The 19,844-nt window shown below is 48.9% G+C and overlaps 1 protein-coding gene across 12 annotated transcripts in view; it reads right to left on the bottom strand.

The window, feature by feature from the left end:
• Positions 1 to 353: 353 nt before the first annotated feature.
• The window catches only part of NCALD (neurocalcin delta), a 369,810-nt gene continuing 350,319 nt past the window's right edge, over positions 354 to 19,844 (bottom strand). For 6 of the 12 annotated variants that reach the window (XM_088022775.1, XM_088022776.1, XM_088022777.1 and 3 more), the window contains 3 exons: positions 17,396 to 17,792; positions 3,393 to 3,498; positions 354 to 555 (listed from right to left, as the gene is read on the bottom strand). In XM_088022775.1, coding sequence (XP_087878901.1) covers positions 458 to 555; positions 3,393 to 3,498; positions 17,396 to 17,773 — 582 coding nt within the window. In that variant the 5' untranslated portion in view covers positions 17,774 to 17,792 and the 3' untranslated portion in view covers positions 354 to 457. The remainder of the gene's footprint in view (positions 556 to 3,392; positions 3,499 to 17,395; positions 17,793 to 19,844) is intronic. The other 6 variants (XM_028110271.2, XM_088022773.1, XM_088022772.1 and 3 more) reach the window with 1 other exon arrangement.

Below are 19,844 nucleotides of genomic sequence, written 5' to 3'. Positions count from 1 at the left end.
GGCACCAGGCGCCATCACCCCGAGGGCTGCCCCTGTGGCTCCAGACCCAGCTGGGGAGTTTTGTTTTTCAAACAGTCCCCTGGAAGCTGGCCACAGAATCCCGGACTGGCTTGCTTTCCCTTCTCTTGCCTCCCCGAGTCTTCGGTTTGAGAACAGACATTGGAATCAGAAGAAAAACAACAATAAGAACGATGGAAACTCAAGGAACAAGGAACACCACAAAGTCTGCATGACAGCGCGTCCATGCTCTCCACAAGCGCGTTGGGGCTCTGGGCATCCCCCCGACAAAGGAAGCCGAAGGCGTCACGGAGGAAGGTGCGTCTGACTGCACGGGGCGGGGGGGGGGGGGGGGCAGCGTCACCATCAATATTGATCGGCAAAAAAAAAAAAAAAAAATTGTTAAAAAGAAAGGTGGAAAGGGGACGCAAGCAGCTCTACGATCCGTGGGGGGCGGGGCTCAGAACTGGCCCGCGCTGCTGGGGTCACACTGCAGGAGGCGCACTATGGACGGGTCGCTCTTGGCCCCTCGGATGAACTCCTCCAGGGACAGTTTTCCTAGAAAGCAAGAGGACAGGTGAGCAGGGGCTGGTGGCAGCTGCGGGGACGTGCGCCCATGCCCCCGTCCCCCCAACCTGTCCCCCACCCTCGCCCCAGGAGGGGGTGGGCGGTTCTGGCTGGGTATTTGTGCAACAGATAGCTGGCCTTTGCCTTTTTTAAGAAAGCAGGCTGCACTCCTGGCACACCAAGGCTGTCACGGGGTTCCCGGTGTCCCCAGAGCCTTCTCGCCTCCTTGGGATAGCCTTAGCTTTGCTGCAAGAGTCCCTCTCTCTCCCTGCATGTGAGCAGAGGGGCCCACACAGATATCTGGGGGGACGCCAACATGTGAGGAGGCTGCCACTCCATGCAAAGTAAGGAGAAGAAAGGGGCGTGTGCACAAGGCAGAGGGGAGTCCTTGGGTCCCTGGGGTCAATCAGAACAGGCTGGAGGAGGGAGACATGACCCCCTGGGATCCCACTTTTATCCGTGTGTCCCTTTCCTTCCTGAGTAAGCTGGAATATGTATTGATTTCTCTTCTGGAAGGTCCATCTGTCATATAGTTGGGGAGGGCAAAGCTTCTCCCCCCTTCCTGGTGCTTTCAGAAGGTCCCATCCTTGGCGGGGGAGCAGCTGGGCCTGCTCTGGATAGACGCTCCCAGAGAGGACTTGCCCCCTTGGCCCTCCAAGGATGTCCCTGCCCGACGGGCTCCCTGCTGCTCTGAGGCTTGTCTGCAGGCCCTCGGGCTCTCACACGAGGCTCCTCCCTCCCACAAACTCCATCCTCGACCTCAGTGATTGCTCCCTTATTTCTCAACTGATTCCAAACCCAGACAGGAGGGGCGCCACTCACTGAAGCCCTCACCACCCACCACTGGGAGACATCAACAAATATGTCTTCCCCGTCACCACAACCCCCTCCCCCAGCACCGAGTTCTTGTCTGACCAAATCTACTCTAGCTACAAAAAAGAGAAAGGTGGGCTTTTATTTATTTATTTTTAACATAGAGCAGGCCACGTCTAGGCTTTGTGTCCTGGCCATTTCTCGAGAGCTGTGGCCTGCTCAGGTAGTGGTTGAAACCGTGATGACTTCTTACGTCTGAAAGTCTGGCTCCAGGGAGGGAGGGCGGATGGAAGTGGCCACTTGAACACTTGGGGATCTCCCCAAGGTGAGCGCTGGGAACCTCGGCCTGCAGCAGCGGGGCAAGCCCCGCATTCTTCCTCGGTGGCCTGGGTCTCTTGGGTCAGCTCCCCTGTGTGCGTCTGAGTAGACTCCAGGGCTGACTTGCCTGTGGGCCCAGACTTTTCAAGTCCGCGGCCAGGGGCTAGAGGCAAAGGGCTTCCACCAAGAGGAATCTAATGGCGGGAGCCTCTCGGTGAGGTCTTTGCTCCAGGTGGGGGCACCAGGTCTCGGGGTCGAACTGATTCCTCTGACCGCGCCCAGTCTTCGAGCCCCTCCCCCTCCCCGTACGGCTCCCCGCCCCCCCCACCAGGAAAGCACAAGGCTTTCAGCAGCCGCATGTGCAGCAGGACTGCTAGCCCAATTGGGGCTCTGTGACGCCCTCGTAGCGAGCCCCTAACCTCTTGCCTGTGACCCGCGCACAGTGAGGGTTTCGGCCGGTCACCCTACAGCACTCCTCTATGCAGAGGCGGGGCAGGAGCAGGACGCAAAGCCACCAGTGCTCCCCTGGAGCGCCAGCGGACCCTGCCGCTTTAAATCGGCAAGCTCAGGAACTATTAAACGACCCCAGGTGTTTAGTCTTACAAAATAAGCTCTTCGCTGTGAATTAAGGTGCATTAGGGGAAATGGGATGCAATAGCACCTTTGCGCAGGAAGCAAACAGGTTGGCCTGCACCCCGGAAAGCCAGAGCCTTCGGCAGCCAGTGCCCCGGAGGGGCATGGGGATAGAAAGAGAGGCTCCCTGTGCCACCTACAAAGCCTCCCGTCGTTCTGTCCACCGGTGGTGCTATCTGGGGTAGGGGAAAGCGTTTGCGCATCGCTGACAAGATTTGCCGCGGACACCCGGCGGAACAGGGGAGCTGGTAATAACAGCAAGGGCTGCAGAAGACTGGGTTTCCTCCGCAGCAGGCTCAGAGCTCAGCACCTCAAATTCAGGTGTCACATCTAACTAGGGCTGCCACATCAGGTACATAAAATACGGGATGCCCAGTTAACACTGAATTTCAAATAAACGATAATTTTTTTTCATATAAGCGTGTCCCAAATATTGCATAGGACACACTTCTCTAAAGAACACCATTTGTTCTTTATCCAAAATTCAAAGTCGATTGGGCCTCCTATATTCCATCTGGCAACCCAACATCTAAAATCCACTAATCTTGAGTTTGAAATCCAGCCTTCCTTTTCACTTTGGATTGTTTTGAATTCTCTTGTTGGGTTTGAATTGTTTTGAATCCTCTTGTTGAATTCCTCCGGGTGGAAAGTGCTGGCCCCCTCACTCCCCTCCTCCCCTGGCCCACACAGGCTGGGGAAGACTCCGTGGCTCCCGGAAACCCAACACCTTAGGGCATGCGCAGAAGAGCCCAACCGCACCCCTTGGGCAGGCTGGGGTGAAAGCCACCAGATCTGGGTGGAATTACACCAAGTCCCTCTCTGCTTTCTGATTAGCTGGCCTGCAGGGATCCAGCCTGCTGTGGCCTAGGCCTGTCCCACCTGGGTCCCTCTCTGTCTGTCCTGCACTGCCAGGGAGCATATGGGATGAGCCCCTTTCACAAAGAGCTGTGAGCCAGGTCCTTGCGACTAATGTCTTGTCCTTGAGTGGCATCTGCCTGCCCAGGTGGCCCCTGTCCCTCCAGCAGTGCCCACTCTGAGCAAAGCCAAGTGCCACGGCCTCCTACCATCTCTGTTGGTGTCCATCTGGCGGAAGATCTTTTCTGTCCTTTTCTCCGGGGTTGACTCATCTTCAGGCATTTTCATTACAGAGGAAACCATCTTATAGATCGCCTAGGGACAGAAATGACGATAGTAAGACAGAAACAGAACAGCCGTATCAGTAAAGCTCCCAGAGCAGAGGGGTGAAGGGGGTGTCCCCCATGAACACAGGGAGCTAGTCTGATCCCTGCTGATGTGCTGTAGAAAACCAGTGTGTAGGAACTAGCTCCAGCAGTGAGAAGCTGGCAGGAAGACCGGCTCACCCCTGTGTCTCAGACTGTCATGCGCATACGAATCCCCTGGGGAGCTGGTGAAAATGCAGAATCTGATGGGGGGGGCAGGGTCATGGGGCCTGAGATTCTGCATTTCTAACAAGCTCCTGTGTAGAGCTGTGGTTGCTGCCTGGAGAACCCCACTTCTAGTAGCAGGGCTATGGATGACATCCCTCAGGCCAGAAAGACGGGTCAGTGTCTCTACCTGGTCCCTCAAGGATAATAAACACCTGATGGTCTGCAAGTGTCTGCCCACGCCTTCTCCCAGGCAGACATCACCAATTCATCCTGATGCCCCCCCCACCTCCCACATATGGCAGTCACCTCACATGGCTTCCCAGCAAGCTTCCAGGCATCCCCAAGATGGAAGCGATCTGCCATCCAAGCTTTGCATTAAATAATTATGCAGCTCGAGGCTTGAGGTAAATTGGGTAAATCTGAAATCTGATGAGCAACAACAGATGTTCTATTCATTTTTGTAAGCGGTACTGAAACAGTCTCCCCCACCACCTTGGACCCCCTGTGCTACTCAGTAAAGGCCCGGAAGGCCTGTTGTCAAATGTAGTTTCGATTTGGAAATAATGTAAAGTCACTGTTCTCATTCCCAGACCATCAGGTGTTTACTATCCTTGAGGGACCAAGTAGAGACACCAGCCCGTCTTTCATCTGATTTTGCTCATCGGATTCACTCTGGGACCTTTAGTCCTGGGAAGGAGTTTTAGAAAAAGGAGATTTTGCCAGTGGGTGGGCAGAAAGAAATCTGGAAAGTTCTGGAGCTCCAGATGCCATGGGATAGTCGGAAGGAGGGGAGAAAGGAAGACAGCTGAGGGAAGGTAGCCTCCAAATGGGAAATGTGGGAGGAAAAAAATGGATATTAACGGCTCAACTTATTTGCTTTACAGTCTTAATTAGGATCAACCCTGCCTCAAGTCCCTAACATATTCTGGAGAAGGGGGGGTGGTAAATATTCTTATCGCAGTCAGTAAAAGAGGAATGAAAAACTGACTCACCCCGTGTTCTGACCCTTAGCGATCATAGGGATCCCTCAGGTCAGGCTCCCTGGGTCTGTCTGAAACCCACCCATAGCCCTTGCGAACTCCAGCGTGGCCTCCACAGTGATTCTGCCTGGCAGAAAGGTCAAGCTCAGAGTTACGGCCCTGGCCCGGATTATGGGTGTCACTGGGATAAGGCTGGTCCATAGTCCGCTTCCCCAGCAATAGTTCCCGGAAGTATGCAGGCAGCGGGCAAGCCACGCTCTGTCTTCTTCCTGGTCCCCTCCAGCTCAGGTCTATGAGGCCGTCCGTGCTGGGTTTGGAGTGCCACGTGCCACACCTCTGGGGACACTGGACTCCTGGAGGGAACCAGGAAAGCCCATCAGGATAGAGCTCTTTTTACAAATGGGAAAACAGGTGCTGAGATTTCCTGGGCCCGGTAAATAGTTCGTAATGGCAGCAGAGAGCAGGAGTCCTTCCAGAACGGGGGTGTCTTGAGATCTAGCACCTTCTCCTCAGGTTTCTTTGCTCCCACAAGAAGCTCTCTGTGTAACTCGACCCAGTTAAAAGGGAATCGGTGGCACCAACTAATGAACACACACACACCTCACACGGATTTCAATCTTACACAATCTAAATATTGTGTGAATTCATAAGCCAAGGAATCTTAGAACAAAAAGAAGAAGAAGACAGTATCTGGAGATCAGTATCCCACCAGATCGCACAAGGACAACCTCTTTAAAAGGTGCAAGAGCTGACACATTTCAGGATCTGTAGAGGTGATATGGGAGACGCATTTGCCGGTCAACGATGAGCTTACTTTTCGCCAGAAGTCTTACGAATGCTGCGTCATTACACATCCTCAAACTTCTTCGCGGTGGACTCCTTCCCTGAGTCTGTTCTGCTCTCAGTAAGTTCATCTCACTTGGTAATTCCAGGTGCCACCTGCTGTGTGTCTATCACTGACCAACGGGGGCAGCTCCCAACTCAGATGCTTCACAAAGGCTGTCAAGAGCCCCACAACCTGTGCATCACCCACCTTGATTTCCTGGACCAGCAGCTTTATTTACACCCTTCTCTCATCTGAGTGCTCACCTACCCCTCTCCGCTCTCCTTGGGATCCTACCCATTGGTTAAGGGCAGGTTGCAATGTTACCCCTCCTCCAGGAAGTCTTCCAGGGTCTTCCTTCCTTCTGTTATGTGTAATTTCCCTTCCGCTGTGCTAGCAAATGGCTCTGTTCTAAACCTCTCTTGGATCATTTCATCCCATCCACTCCAATTGCAGTTACCCAGAACACTCTCCTCTTATACAGGAGGGCAGCAGTCCGATCGGGCTATTCATCGAACCCCTGACAGTTCCTAACACAGGGTCTTGCACAGACTTGGGCTCCCTAAGTTTGGAGGATTCATTCAGGAATAACTGACCTCCCCCCCATCACCTTCTCTCAGGCCCTTCCTCCTCTCTCAACTTTCTTCTGTTCCATTTCTCATTATTAATTTCCCCTTTATCCTTTGTTGCTTTTCTCACCTTCCCCTTCTCTCTTTTTTTTTTTTTTTCTCCTTTCTTCATATAATTAAACATATTCATTGAAACTCCTTAAAGATTCTGTTGGAAAGGAAGGGTTTCCTCTGCCCTTCAAAATCCTTCTAGATGGACAGGAGACAAACTAATGGAAGAAAATCAAATTTAATTTCATATGTACAGGGAATCCACAAAGGCATGGAAATTCCAAAGATAGGCAAAATGAGGACTTTGTGTCCTTCTGACTCAAGGAGAAGGGGTAGGGGTCTGGGAGTTCCAAGGGAAAGAGTGCAATTCACAGGAAGATGAAAAAGAGGAAGTGTTTGGTAAGCCAATGTGGGCTGGGCCACTGGGAACCCATGGGACATGGGGGACTTGGATCAAACAGGCCTTGCCAGGGGCGCCTGGGTGGCTCAGTGGTTAAGCGTCTGCCTTCAGCTCAGGTCCTGCTCCCAGGGTCCTGGGATCGAGCCCCGCATCCGGCTCCCCGCTCAGTGAGGAGTCTGCTTCTCTCTTTGCCTGCTGCCCCCCCCCTGCTTGGGCTCTCTCTCTCTGTCAAATAAATAAATAAAATCTTTATAAAAAAAAAAAAAAAAACAGGCCTTGCCAGGTTCTTCCCCGTCTGCCCTACCTTGTTCATACCATAATGCCGTTCTCTGTGGTGACAGTTCTCTTCCTGGATCCTCTACCTAAATTCTTTTTAGGCGGTTGCGGGAGAGGTAAAGAGCTGTTCCTCAATCTGCTGGGTTTCAACGGCTTTTTAACGCAAAATAATCTTCATGCCAAAGTGGCCCATATTGGGGCAGCCTGCCCTTGGCCCCCACAATTCTTCAGTCTGTCAAAAGCTACGGGCTCTCCCCTTAGGAACCGGGCACACATGCTTGTGGATCCGCACTCACGGTCACAGACAGCTTCAGGAGCCCATCCACAGACCCCAGGTAAAGAAAGTCCCTGATCTCAGTTTACCCCCTCCCCATTGCTCGCGCATTCATCCCGTCCCGCAGTCATTCCCCAGCTATTTATCCGTCGGCTATTCCGTGCCGGGCCCATCTGCCCCAGCCTTGCCCTCACGGGTTTACTCTCAAGGCAAATGTAACAGGGGAGCCTTCCTTGCCGCGAGGATTGGGGCAGGCCTCCCTGAGGAGTGAGGAGAGCGAAGAGATGAAGGAAGCAGACAGCTCCCAGAGGAAAAGGACAGAGGGACAGGCGTGTGTAGACAGCGGGTAGGAGGAACGGCAAGAAGGCGGCGAGTGTGAGTGCGGGGGGCTGCGCTACAAGATGTGGCTCCGGAGCAGGTCAGGACAGACCCCCGGGCCTCAAAGAGCACGGGAAAGTATCTGTTTCTCCAATAAGCCACAAAAAGATAGAAGTGATAGGAAATTCGATTTCTACTCCCCAAACCCACCTCTACTCCCTTACTTACAGGCAGTGGTATTCAGAGAATTAAAAAACTGTCATTCATAATCTACTCAGCAGTCATTTATTGTCTACTATGTTCTAGGTGGCGGACAGTCAATTGTCAAAATGACCGACACGGTCTTTCTTATTGTGTATCTCCCCAGTCCTCTGGCAAAGGGCTTGGGAGACACTGTATTGGTGACCAAAAGCACCCCCATTCCATACAAGCACCACCGAGGTGGGTACAGTGATCCCAGTGATGCTTAATAACCCTCATGGAAGCCTTCGCCTCCTCCACCTCTGCTCCCATGATGGCGAGGAACTCTCAGCCTCTAAGATTTGGGGCTCACGAAACTCTCCTTCTTGGAATTCTGACGGGAAGTCAACGGTGTGATAATCCAGAGATTATTCTCTTAATACCCCTGGTTGAACAGATGAATGAAAGACCATGCAAACAGATGGATTTGTGTTAGAAAATGAGGCCCCCGCATTCAACAGAAGGTCTTTAAAGAGATTTAGCCTTTAGCCCTTGGGCCAAAGAAGTGGAGTTGGGACAAATAAAGATGGGTTAATATAAAAATCAAAACCCGAGCCAAAACAACAAAGAAAGTCAGGATGCCCTTACGTGAGTATATTTGCAAACAGGGCTTCTGGAATGGGGCAAAGGCACAATGTCTGAGTGTATTGTAGGGTTGAGGAGGAAGTGAGGGCCCGCATTCCAGACAGCTCTTTCGTAACTCTAGACTAGATTTTTTTTTAAACGTGCATCAACTCACAGACAGGGATTAGTGGATTATTCACAACACCAGGTCTATGACGTGTGTGACACCAGAGCAGTGAGCAAAGAGCTGAGGTGACAAATCCCAATGGTTCCAAGATGAGTAAGTAGATGGCAGCCTGGCAAAACCACATTTGGGAAACTGTCTGCCCCTTTGTCCCCTTCCCACGGCATCAACAACCCAGAGCCGATTGCACTAGAACTTCAGAATCTAGGGCTCCCCAGCACAGGGAGAGAAAAGATGCAACGCCAGACAGCAATCTGAAACAAATCATGTCTTTTATTAGCTCTAGGTCCCCCCCTCCCCAAATTTAATGGGATTAAACCATGAAGAGGCCAGGCTACTTCCCTACTTATTTTTAGCAACGTCAATGAGAGGCCCGGCAGGGACATCCTGTTTTTAATTAAACTTGAAGAGCCTCATTCTTGAATTGGGTAAACACAGAGCTAGAGGACACCCAAGAGCCCAGCTCTGGCTCAGCCCCTGCGTACGTAGGCTTGGGACGGTGCCTGCCCTGTGGTCAGGGCTCTCACCAGCTTCTTCATGGCCTGTACTTTTCTTTCTTTTTCCCTCTGAATGACCACCTCTTGGGCTGCTGGAAAAGAAGGAGTCACATCTGCACTGATAAAAGTTGTAGACTTAGCGGAGGGCAGGCACAGTTCCAAGAGTTAAAGCTCGACCTTCTCTCTGAAGGAAACCAGACTGCCTTCTTTCACCAGAAGATGGAGGGTCTTCTGACAGGACATCCAAGGCCCCGTGACAACCAACCAAAGGCACAAGAAGTTAAGCAGTACAAGATGCCTTTAGATTCTAGATAAAGAACAGCACACCATGTAGAAGGATATCGCCTATCAGGGAACGAGGGTGGAGGGAGGCCATGGGGATCTTGGAAACACTTTCAAAATAGGATCAATGTCTGTGTTTCTGGAACGGTCTAAGTAGTTTCTTGCTTAGAGCTTAGAGGAATACGTTAAGTCAGGAACTTTCCTAATGTTTTACCCAGGTGCTGTAGGTGCTTTCACGGGGGGCGAAGACAACAGGAGAAGGCCCTGTCCCTTTTCAACCAAAGCCGCTCCATTCTGGTATTAGGTCTCATGTAAGACCTTAACTGAAAAAAGTAAACTCATCGTGGTCCTCCCCAAACTTATGTATGTGTGTGTGAATACATTACCATCCATCCTGCTGGCAAGTCCGACATCTTTGGCGCCCCTCGGCCATCTAGCTCGGTATCTAGCAGTCAGCCGACCCATTACCTCTGCCTCCTGACTATTGTCTGGAATCGGTCGTTCCTCCTGCCACTGTCTTCTGTCAAGTCAGTGGTGGTACTCATCGTTTTTAGATAAGGACAGTTAATGTTTTTTTTTTTTTTTTTCCAATCTTACACAAAGTGAAATGCAAAAGCAGCTTCAGATAGCCCCATCCAAAGAGCCCTTTTATCATCGTCCTGAACAGGCATTCCAGAGCTGTTGTGTTACAGGCCTTCACCTGTGGGGGGGTGGGGGGGTAAGGATGAGTTTGATTTTAGAATGCCCCGACTTTGAAGGATCAGTGCGACAGCTCAGTGGAGATGTCACTAGGGTAGGACGTAACAGGGGCGCCCGGCTGGCTCGGTTGGTGGAGCGTGCAGCTTTGGTCTTGGGGTTGTGAGTTCCAGCCTCCGGTGGGTGTAGAGATTACTTAAAAAGAAAATCTTAAAAAAAAAAAAAAAGTTGGACATCACAGAGGTGGAGATCTGGAAGTAATCGGTTGTGCCCTCCATAGAGTGGGGCTACTAAGGTTGTCATGAGGGCTCCGCGAGATGATGCGTGTGCACTGGGTTGAACGGTGTCCCGCAAAACTTCATGTGCACCCAGAAGCTGGCGGAGGTGTGAAGAAGGCGAGGTGACCTTATTTGGAAAGAGGGTCTTTGCAGATGTAATCAGGTTAAAATAAGATCATACTGGATTAGGACAGGCCCTAACCAATCCAGTGACTGGAGTTCATATAAGAAGAAGGAAATCTGGACACAGACTCACGGCGAGAGCGTCACGTGATGATGGAGGCGGAGGCCGGAGTGACGCAGTTGTGAGCCAAGGAACACGGAGGGCTGCATCACCACCAACGCTGGGAGAGAGGCATGGAACAGATTACCTTCCTTCCCCACCCCCAGGAGTCTCCAGAAGGAACCAACCTTGTCCACACCTGGATTTTGGACTTCTGGCCTCCAGAACTGAGACAGAATACATTTCTGTTGTTCTGGCTTCCCAGTTTATGATCATTTGTTACGGCAGACCTAGGACTCAGATACAGCGCGGAAAGCCCTCAGCACTAGGCCTGGCCCATCGCAAGCACTGAGGGGAGGAGACTTCTGGAGGAAACACAGGCCTTCGCTGGGACTCTGCTTCGGGAGTATCCGTGGTCGGGGAGCAGAAGAAGGAAGAGGAATCCACGAAGGCCACGGGGAGGGACCGGCCAGAGAGGGGCGCCTCACTCATGTCGCCACGGGGAGGGACTGGCCAGAGAGGGGCGCCTCACTCATGTCGCCAGATGGCATACTCGATGCTAAGAGTTAAACTCTTGTCATAGGATTAATCCCCTAATAAGAAAGGGATAAACCAAACACAACCTCGAGCACGAAGATTAGTTCTTTGAGAAAGTCACTAGCCTAAGCAATTGCTTTAGAGCTTCCTCCAGGAAAGAAATCTAAGTTGCATTCCAGCGTCACATCTGTGGTCCACATTCAAAACTGAGAATTAGGCAAGGGTGTGGAGCTGAATTCCCGGGGACCATATCAAAATGGACTAGAAGCTCTTGTTCCATCCCCCACTCCCCACCCTCACCCCCACCCTGGAATCAAAAGAGCACAGTGTTTCAGGTCTCCAAGAAACGTATTAAAATTGATATAGTATCTATGACATCAATTTAGAAAGATGATCGGGAGAAGAAATGCAAGTGCCAGTCAGGAAGTGGCTCTGAAAGAATGTAAAGAAGTTTTCCTGGTCCTCACTTTGGTCCTCAGTGGCACAGACACTCACAAGTTGGCTGGTGATCTTGCAACCAGCTGGGACTAATCTGTGCATCTGTTTGGTGCTCCTGGAGGGCAAACATTTGCCTGGCCCCCACCATCACCTCCTTCCTCCTTACCTAGCTGCTGTAGAGGTATGCATGCCTTTCATCACATGAGGGGATGAGAAAAAAAATTTTTCCAATACTGCTAAAAAGAAACAGAGATGAAATCTTCTGCGATGAGCTGCCAGTATACTCCCAATTGTCTCCTTCCCTCAGGTTTCACTCATTCAAAAGGCATGAAAAGGTAGAGTAACGGTGTCCTGACGTTCACCCTGCCTTCATTTAAAAATGCCCATTACCCCTGAATCACAACAAGGAGGGAGAGTCTAGTTCCAAGACAATAATTATTTGAACACCAATATTTTCGAAGCGATCATTAACATACAAGTAATAAATAGGCTAATTAGAAAATTTCCAACCTAGTTTTCAAAGTAAGTTTCCTGAGGACTGATCTGGGTAACATTATGTCAGCCTGTGTATATCCTCTCAGAAAGTCTCTAACTTGAACTTGAGAACCAACCCAGCCAGGTCCTCCCCAAAGAGTCCCAATGCATGAAGTTTGCCGGTGGGCTCAGGGCAATAGTTCGGGCTTGGTGGATTCCTGGTGCCAACCACATTGTCTCCTGGAAAGCTGATCATTCTTTTATCTGAGTCCTGTGAGCATCAGAGTAGCCCCGAAGTTTTAGTTATTCCCAGATGGGCTGGTATTTGATAGGAAAGGTAACAGGTGAAGTAGGTCAGGAACTCCTAAAGTCATCTGATCCAGAATATCTGTGAGTTCCACCAATGAAACCAATGAGGGTTTCATTGGGTTACCTCCCTCCTCTGTGTGAAATTTTGTTGACTAGGTAAATTGAACTTAAAACTTAATAGAAGATTCTATTACCTTGTCCTTTGGGAAACGACCTCCCTTTATTTAGCAGGAAAACCTCCTGTCCTCGCTCTGGAAACTGTGATAGAATAATGGTAGCCAACATTTACTGAGCCCCTAACATCCCAGGGAGCATCCAAGCCCTCGTGGCTACATCAGCAATGCCCCTTCCTGCTCGCTCAGCCCCTTCCTCAGACCCTGTGCTGGGCTGGGTGTGGGCGTGCAGACCTGTCTCCAGCTGGGCTCACAGGTTGCTGCGTGGGGCAGGAAGGCTTCTCCCTGCTCTTGTGGCCCCCACCTGGAGGAGAGGACCTGCTGTAACATGAGGAAAGGTCAGAGCTGTTATCTGTCTGGCTTATGACTCCTGAGAGGCAGTTTTGATGCAATAATAAAATACTGGGCCTAAACCATGTTCCTAAATTTGTCACTTAAAAGAAAACAAACACGTGAATGTAAAAATGTTCATTTAAGACTCTAAAAATAAATCTGCATATGGTTTTGTTTGTTCATCCAGATGATATAGCACAAAATTATTTTTTTTAAAAAAAGGAACATAACTGCATTTTGGCATATGTGGTAGACTGAATAACAGTCCCCCAAAAGATATGCATGTTGTTACCCCCAGAACCTGTGAATATGTTACCTTACATACTAAAAGGGACTTTGCAGATGGGATTAAGCTAAGGATCTTGCGATCGGGAGAGGTTGTCCTAACGGGCTGGTCCCAATGTTATCACAAGGGTCTTTCTGAGTGGAAGTGAGAAGCAAAGTGAGATACCCAGAGAAATGCTGGTGTGAGAAGGACTCAAGCAATCTACTATTGCTGACTTTGGACATGGAGGAAGGGGGCTACAAGCCAAGGAATGCTTCCAGAAACCAGGAAAGGCAAGGAAACAGATTTTCCCCTAAAGCCTCCCGAAGGGATGCAACCTGTGGACACCTTGATTTTAGTCCAGTAAAACTGATTTCAGACCTCTGACCTGGAGAACTGTTAAGATAATAACTTTGTGTTGTTTTAAGCAACTAATTTTACGGTAATCTGTTACATCAGCAAGAGGAAACTCCCAGGGTGTCATTAACGTCTGCAACAGAAACCAAAGCTTGTCACCGTAAACAATATTCTGCGGATACGAATGCTAAACTACAAGAAACAACATCAGAGAAGAAAAACTAGAAAATTAGTGGATTACTACACTCCATTGTCAAGCCTAATTATAAACTTGTTTGGACCCTGACCAGTTTTTAGTGTCTGTCGGTGAACACCAGGAATTTGCATTTTTTTTTAATTTTTTTTTTTTAAGATTTTATTTATTTGTTTGAGAGAGAGAATGAGAGAGAGAGAGAGAGCATGAGAGGGGGGAGGGTCAGAGGGAGAAGCAGACTCCCTGCTGAGCAGGGAGCCCGATGCGGGACTCGATCCTGGGACTCCAGGATCATGACCTGAGCCGAAGGCAGTTGCTTAACCAAGTGAGCCACCCAGGCGCCCAGGAATTTGCATTTTATTAGATCTTATTTAAATTGCTTGAATTTCTGGTGTCTTGGAGGAGCAGAAGTTTAGCCAAGAATTTATACGTTGGTGCTTGTAATCAAGCTGCAGGTTTTACTCACTTTAACAAACAGAACCGTCATTTGTGAATGATTCTGGGGCCCACAGCTTGATTTCATCTCATCACTCCTTAACATGTATTTACCCAAACACAAAGCAGAAACCCAATGGACAGTGACTCCCTTGAAGTACACGCATCCCCAGCGAAGGTCCTTCCTTGATGGCGCCGACCAGTCAGAACCTGCACCCCCCAAAAAGAGAATCCGAACACAGGTACCCAGCTTCTTGGGACAGGGACAGGGCCTAGAGTGCAGGCTGTCACTTTCGGAGTGGGGAGAGAAAAGAGGAAAAAAATAGAATGGGAAGTCTGGTAATATCCTCCACATCCCAGTTCCATCCAGAGTCACGGCAACCCGGGGATTAGCATAAGAATGAGAATCCACGAACTGTCAGTTTGCAGAGTAGCAGAATAGAATAACATAGCCCTTCATAGGAAAATGCTTCTAAATTTAATTTAATCTCATTGGCAATTTGGAAATTGCCTCAGGGTGCTGCAGGGTTTCCTCCCCACGGTCATGACTATTAATCATCAGGGTGTGGTGCTGTAGAAAACAATGAAGGAGACTCAAGGCTTCCATTTGCAGGCTCCTAAAAAACCCTGAGTAGATAAGCATTTATGAGGGGCTCCCAGGCCTTCCCGTGATGACCTGGAAGCTTCCCGTGGGCCTGCGAGTGGACTGAGCTACTTAAGTGGAGAAAATGTCTTGTGAGGCTGAATGGCCCTTCGTTTGATGATCACTTTCTACATTCCATGTGCATCAGAGGAGGTCGCGAGGGCTCAGCAAGTGCTTACTAGCACCTCCTGCACATCCTCTGCCGCGTCCCCACCCGCCCTTGCAAACCAAATTCCACAGCCCAGGGAGAGTGTCTATATTCCTGCCCACACTCTATTCCCAGTGCCAGCTACTTAGCAGGTGCTTAGCTGAATGGCTGGATGTTCATAAGCCCCTGGGGTCTGGAGGGTTCTCCCTGACTGGGGGTCAACATCTTCGTCAATACTGGCCACCAAACTCCTGACCAGGGGCAGCCAGGAGAACTGCACAAAAATGTTCAACAGGAGATAACACAGTGGCTACCAGGAATTTTTTTTCCCTAGATCCCAATCAGGAAGTCATTCTCTTCAAAAGGAGAACACAGTCACCCCTTTCTCTGCAGTGAGGCAGAGGACACGGGGTCAGAGTGCAGCACTCCCCCCAAAAAGGAGAGACAAAAGAAAGCTAATTAAAATGAATCATCTTTGAAATTTAAATTTTTGTTTAATTAGCAAAGATGAAGAAAAATCGGAAAAGTGCAATGACGCGGCACACCCTTCATTCATTCAGGGAGCTCATTTGGGAAAAGAGTTTGGCAGAGAGCATCTAGTACCTCAGAAATCAATGCTCCTTCCCTTTGGCCCAGTAATTGCACTTCTGGGAATCCATTCTAAGGGAATAATCCTAAATATAGAAAAAGTTTCATGCACAAGAATTATCTGTTATTTTGTATTTAGAAATTACAGTGTCAGGTACATTAATAAAAACTGGAAACAACCTATATATCCAACAATAGAGGAAGATAAAGTAAATTATATTGTATGACTATTATGCAGCTATGAAAATACCGTTTTTAAAGTTTTTATGACACGAGAAATGCTTGCATTATTATGTTAAGTGAAAATGGCAAGATACAAAATTTCATATACATTATGAAATCAATTAGACATTTTCAAATGCATGGAAATTAGACCAGAAGATATCATTTGCTAATATTATAAAATTAATAGTGCTTCTCTTTGTAGGTGGAGTGGGATTATGGAGAATTCTTCTGTTTGCTTTTATATTTTTCTATACTGCCCATATTTTTGCCATTGACATTATATTTTTCATACATTTATCCTTGGGGGTGGGGAGAAATCCTTTATTCTTGTTTAAGATCTTGTCTCTGAGGGATTAATTTAACACACTGCGTTCAGAGAGTCGCTGCTCCCGGTGAAGGACGGGCCGCGGAAAGAACTAGTTGGCAGATCTGGGAGAGTTTGCTAGTACAGCGGTCAACTGGATTCCTGCTCCGCCCCCGGCTCCGTGTGCACCTGTCCCTCTCACTGCCCCTGCGGGGTCAGGCCCGCTGGCCCAGGAGCAGACCACAGGCCTCAGCTACAAGGGCTGGAGGACAGGGCAGTCGTGCGGGTCTCTTTTGGCTCTGACCTCAGCTTCTGTGACAGGTCTCCCCGGTTCTTTCCTTGAAAGCAAGTGCCCCTCCTGACTCCCCTCCCAACCTCACCAGCAGTGGATTGCTCTCTGTTTCCTTGTGATTCTTCCAGCACCCCCACCTGTCCTCCCGGGGGCTGCAGATCTATCTCGAAACCCTGACACTCTGGAATGAGTGCTGGCTTCTGAGATGGGCCCTCCAGGAAGCCGAATGCCCACCCTTGGTCTGCGGTCTGCTTCCAGCTGCTTCCCTCTTGTGCCCATTCGCCTGCCAAGACGGTGAGTGACGGCCAGCCCGCCCACCTAGTCCTTTTTACTGCGCGCAGCTGCAGCGGTCCCGATCCTCTCCGGAGCCGTGTCTCAGTCCCTCTAAGTTCCTCCCGGGCCCACTCACTGCCAATCAAGCTGTACGTGCCATGACCACTTATGACTCCTTATGCCCCTTCCCCACTTTCCCTTCGGGTCTGACAGGGAAAAGATGGCCAATACCAGAGCCCCTTCTCCTGTTCTATTCAGGGTATTTACTCTGGGTGAGTGATTTGGGGAAATAAAATGGACTGCTTCCTATTAAAATGATGGAGGACGTGATTCTACAATGTTTGTATTTCTGACGAGACAGAACCCAGCCCAGAGATCCCTGCCTTTATTTAAGAGTTTTAGAAAGGTGTAAATTAATGATGGTGGTGATGATGAGCTTTTCTATGTGGCTGGCACTGTGCTAGGCACTGAACATGGACAGTCACATCTAATCTTAAACTAACCCCACAGAATGGGATGATGGTTCCATTTCACAGATGAGGACACTGAGGCTCACTTAGGTGAATTAAGCTGGTCAGAGTCACAGAGGTGGTGACAGAAAGGAGCAGGGTCTGAACCCCAGGTCAGAGATTGATCATTACACACCACTCCAGGGGATATAACCCCAAAGGCTGGAGGTCTGGGCAGGTCACCGGGATGGGTGAATGGAGGGGCCACCGTGAGCAGGGTTTGCTGAAGAGTGTACATCCATCTGTAGGGTGGGGGTCACCACAAGGCAATCGGGTGACTTAGGCCAAGCAAGAATGGGGGCCCAATGTTGCCAGATTTGAGTTTTCAAGAGATGCCAACCAATCTGCGTTTTTATGTGTAACCTCCTGTTTGGAAATATGGGTTCAGCACTTCCAAAACCACTGGGTAGGCCGAATCAAAGACTAGATGGGCACCAGTCGGCAACCTGCCCCAAGCTGGACGGTGCACCTGCCAATACTTACCTGTGACTCATGCCCTTCACTTTGTAAGGGGCTAGGGCTACATACCTGCACAATCTCTAGCATTTCTGCCTTGCTGATGTAGCCATTTCCATCCAGGTCATACATGCTGAAGGCCCATTTCAGCTTCTGCTCCAGCTTCCCCCTCGATGTCACGCTCAGGGCTATGATGAATTCTCTAAAGTCTATTGTCCCATCTCCATTGGCATCGAAGGTGCGGAAGACGTGCTCTGCAAATTTGGAAGCATCCCCGTAAGGGAAAAAGTTCCCGTAAATTTTCTTAAACTCTTCCATTGACAAATGTCCACTGGGGCAGTCTCTCAAGAAGCCTTTATACCATTCCTGGATCTCATGCTCTGTAAAGTCTGTGCTTTCCAGCAAATCCTGCATGACCTCTGGGCGAAGCTTGCTGTTCTGTTTCCCCATCCTGGCAGCGAGAATTCAGCTGCAGAGAGAAAAGAAGACGGCTCGTTTTTAGACCTGTTTTTTAGAGGCACACTTTATAATTTGTGATTGTTCCTTTGGGAAAAAGAAATAGACTCTTTTTAGTCCACAGCACTGTCTGGTTGTCCAACTCAGCCAAACAAAATGATAGAAAGACAGGCAGTCAGAAGATGCCGAGCGGAAATACCACTGACCAGAAAATGATAATTCTTCTATACAGAGCCATGCAAAAACAAGGGATTCGTAACAAAAGAAAGAGGGAGAAAAGGAGGGAGGGGGAGAGCCAGAGCCAGAGCCAGAGAAATTGGCTACTTAGTTCTGTCTCATCTATTTGCAAGAGGTCTAGTCTAGCCTGACATTAAGACGTCTGAGGCTCTAACATCCAATCCAAGTATTAGCGGAGAAAATTTAAGGAGGAGAACTGGAAGAGAGAGAGAGAGAGACAAAAGAGGTAATTTATGTTTTATTGCTAGAATATTTCCCAGGAAAGTGCTGCTTGGGTACCTTCTGAATATTATGAAACAGATATGAGTAAGGAAAATACAAACCCATCTAATACCATTAAATGCTACCAAGCTAGATGGGTTATTTAAATTCACAAGGTCAATTCACTGTCAGCATCGGGTTCAGATGGTAAAGATGAGGCTTCATAAACCGCTTACGCGCATGCCTGTGGAAGAGGCCAAACTTTCCTTTTTAAATACAATTAACCTCATATTTTACTGTAACAGTAGTACACATCCATCGTAAAATAGTAAAACAGCACAGCGACGCATAAAGAAAAAAGTTAGCAACATTTCAAATCTCAACACTTAGAGATAACCCTGCTAGCATTTTGGTGTGTATCCTTCCAGATTTTTTATATGCATGCTTATCTAAATATGCTATTAACATATGTTTTTAGTACATTTACATTTCAAAAAACAAGAATATATACACTTTTATTACCTATTCTTAAACTTAACATAGTGTGTGGGGGGGAACAAAGGCAACTTTTGTTAGATGGGAAAAAAAAACCTAGAATTAGCATCTTCCTATTCACAGAGCCCTCCACCTTAAGTAAGTGAGCACCTGGCACCAGGCATGTGTCTGGTGCTGTGGATTCAAAGAAGAGTGACATGTGGCCCCTCCGTCTTCAGGGGCCTCCAGCTGTTTAAGTTCAGAAATGGCGGTGACAGTGAGGGGACAGTACACTAGATATTCAGTTCACGGTTACCAGGGAATGGATGTGGTACGATGAGAGAGCATAGAGCGGATACCCAAGCCAAAAGGGGGCGTAGCTGCTATCAGGAAAGCCTTCCTGAAGGAGGTTGATATCTGAGCTTCGTTCCTATTTCCAAAGTCTTATGATTTAAGCACGGTCAAGATCAGCCCCTTCTCATAAATGGGCTCTGCACTTATACTTTGCATTTTTCCTATATTGGAAAAATTCCTGAAAGTAAAGCTTGGAAAATTAAAGACTATGTGAAAGACCACATATCCCCATTTTAATCATGATTCCCAGTTTTCTTTGAGATTTTCTCTTCTGATGTTTATTTGTTAATGTCTGTCTCCCACCTTCTGCAGGGTCAGCCCCTTCAGACGGAGTCTCTATTGGGACTACTTTTCCCTCTCTGGTCCCCATAAATAACATTTGGTAAGTTAATGAAAAAAGGAATGACCGATAGACAGATGAATCATTACAACACGGAAATCTGTAATAATCTTCCCAGAAAAGGAGTCTTTCCACTACAGCGATGAGGCCCTGGCTGTGCATCATAGCCGTAGGATTTATTTATCTTATAACTAGAAGTTTGTACCTTTGACCCCCTTTACCTGGTCGCGCCCCCCACCCCACTCCGCCCCCCCCCGCTGTTGGGGTTCTCTTATATTGAATTGCCTGTCCTTTGCCCCCACTAAAAATAAATTCCTAGAGGGCGGTGTTTGCATCTCACCCTGCTCAAACTTCTTGCATTTTATCCCTAGTTCAAGAAATGCCAAGCAATCTTAGTAATTGGCAAGGTGACTGATTTTGTTTTCTGAGTTTTGCACTGGAGGCAGAACGGGCTCCGCA

The sequence above is a fragment of the Eumetopias jubatus genome, unplaced genomic scaffold (genome assembly GCF_037043125.1).
Source record: "Eumetopias jubatus isolate StellerSeaLion01/CBP00866 unplaced genomic scaffold, mEumJub1_p1.0 scaffold_4, whole genome shotgun sequence".
NCBI lineage: Eukaryota > Metazoa > Chordata > Mammalia > Carnivora > Otariidae > Eumetopias > Eumetopias jubatus.
Note: the sequence above shows the minus strand (reverse complement) of the source record. Positions and strands in the feature narration are given on the sequence as shown.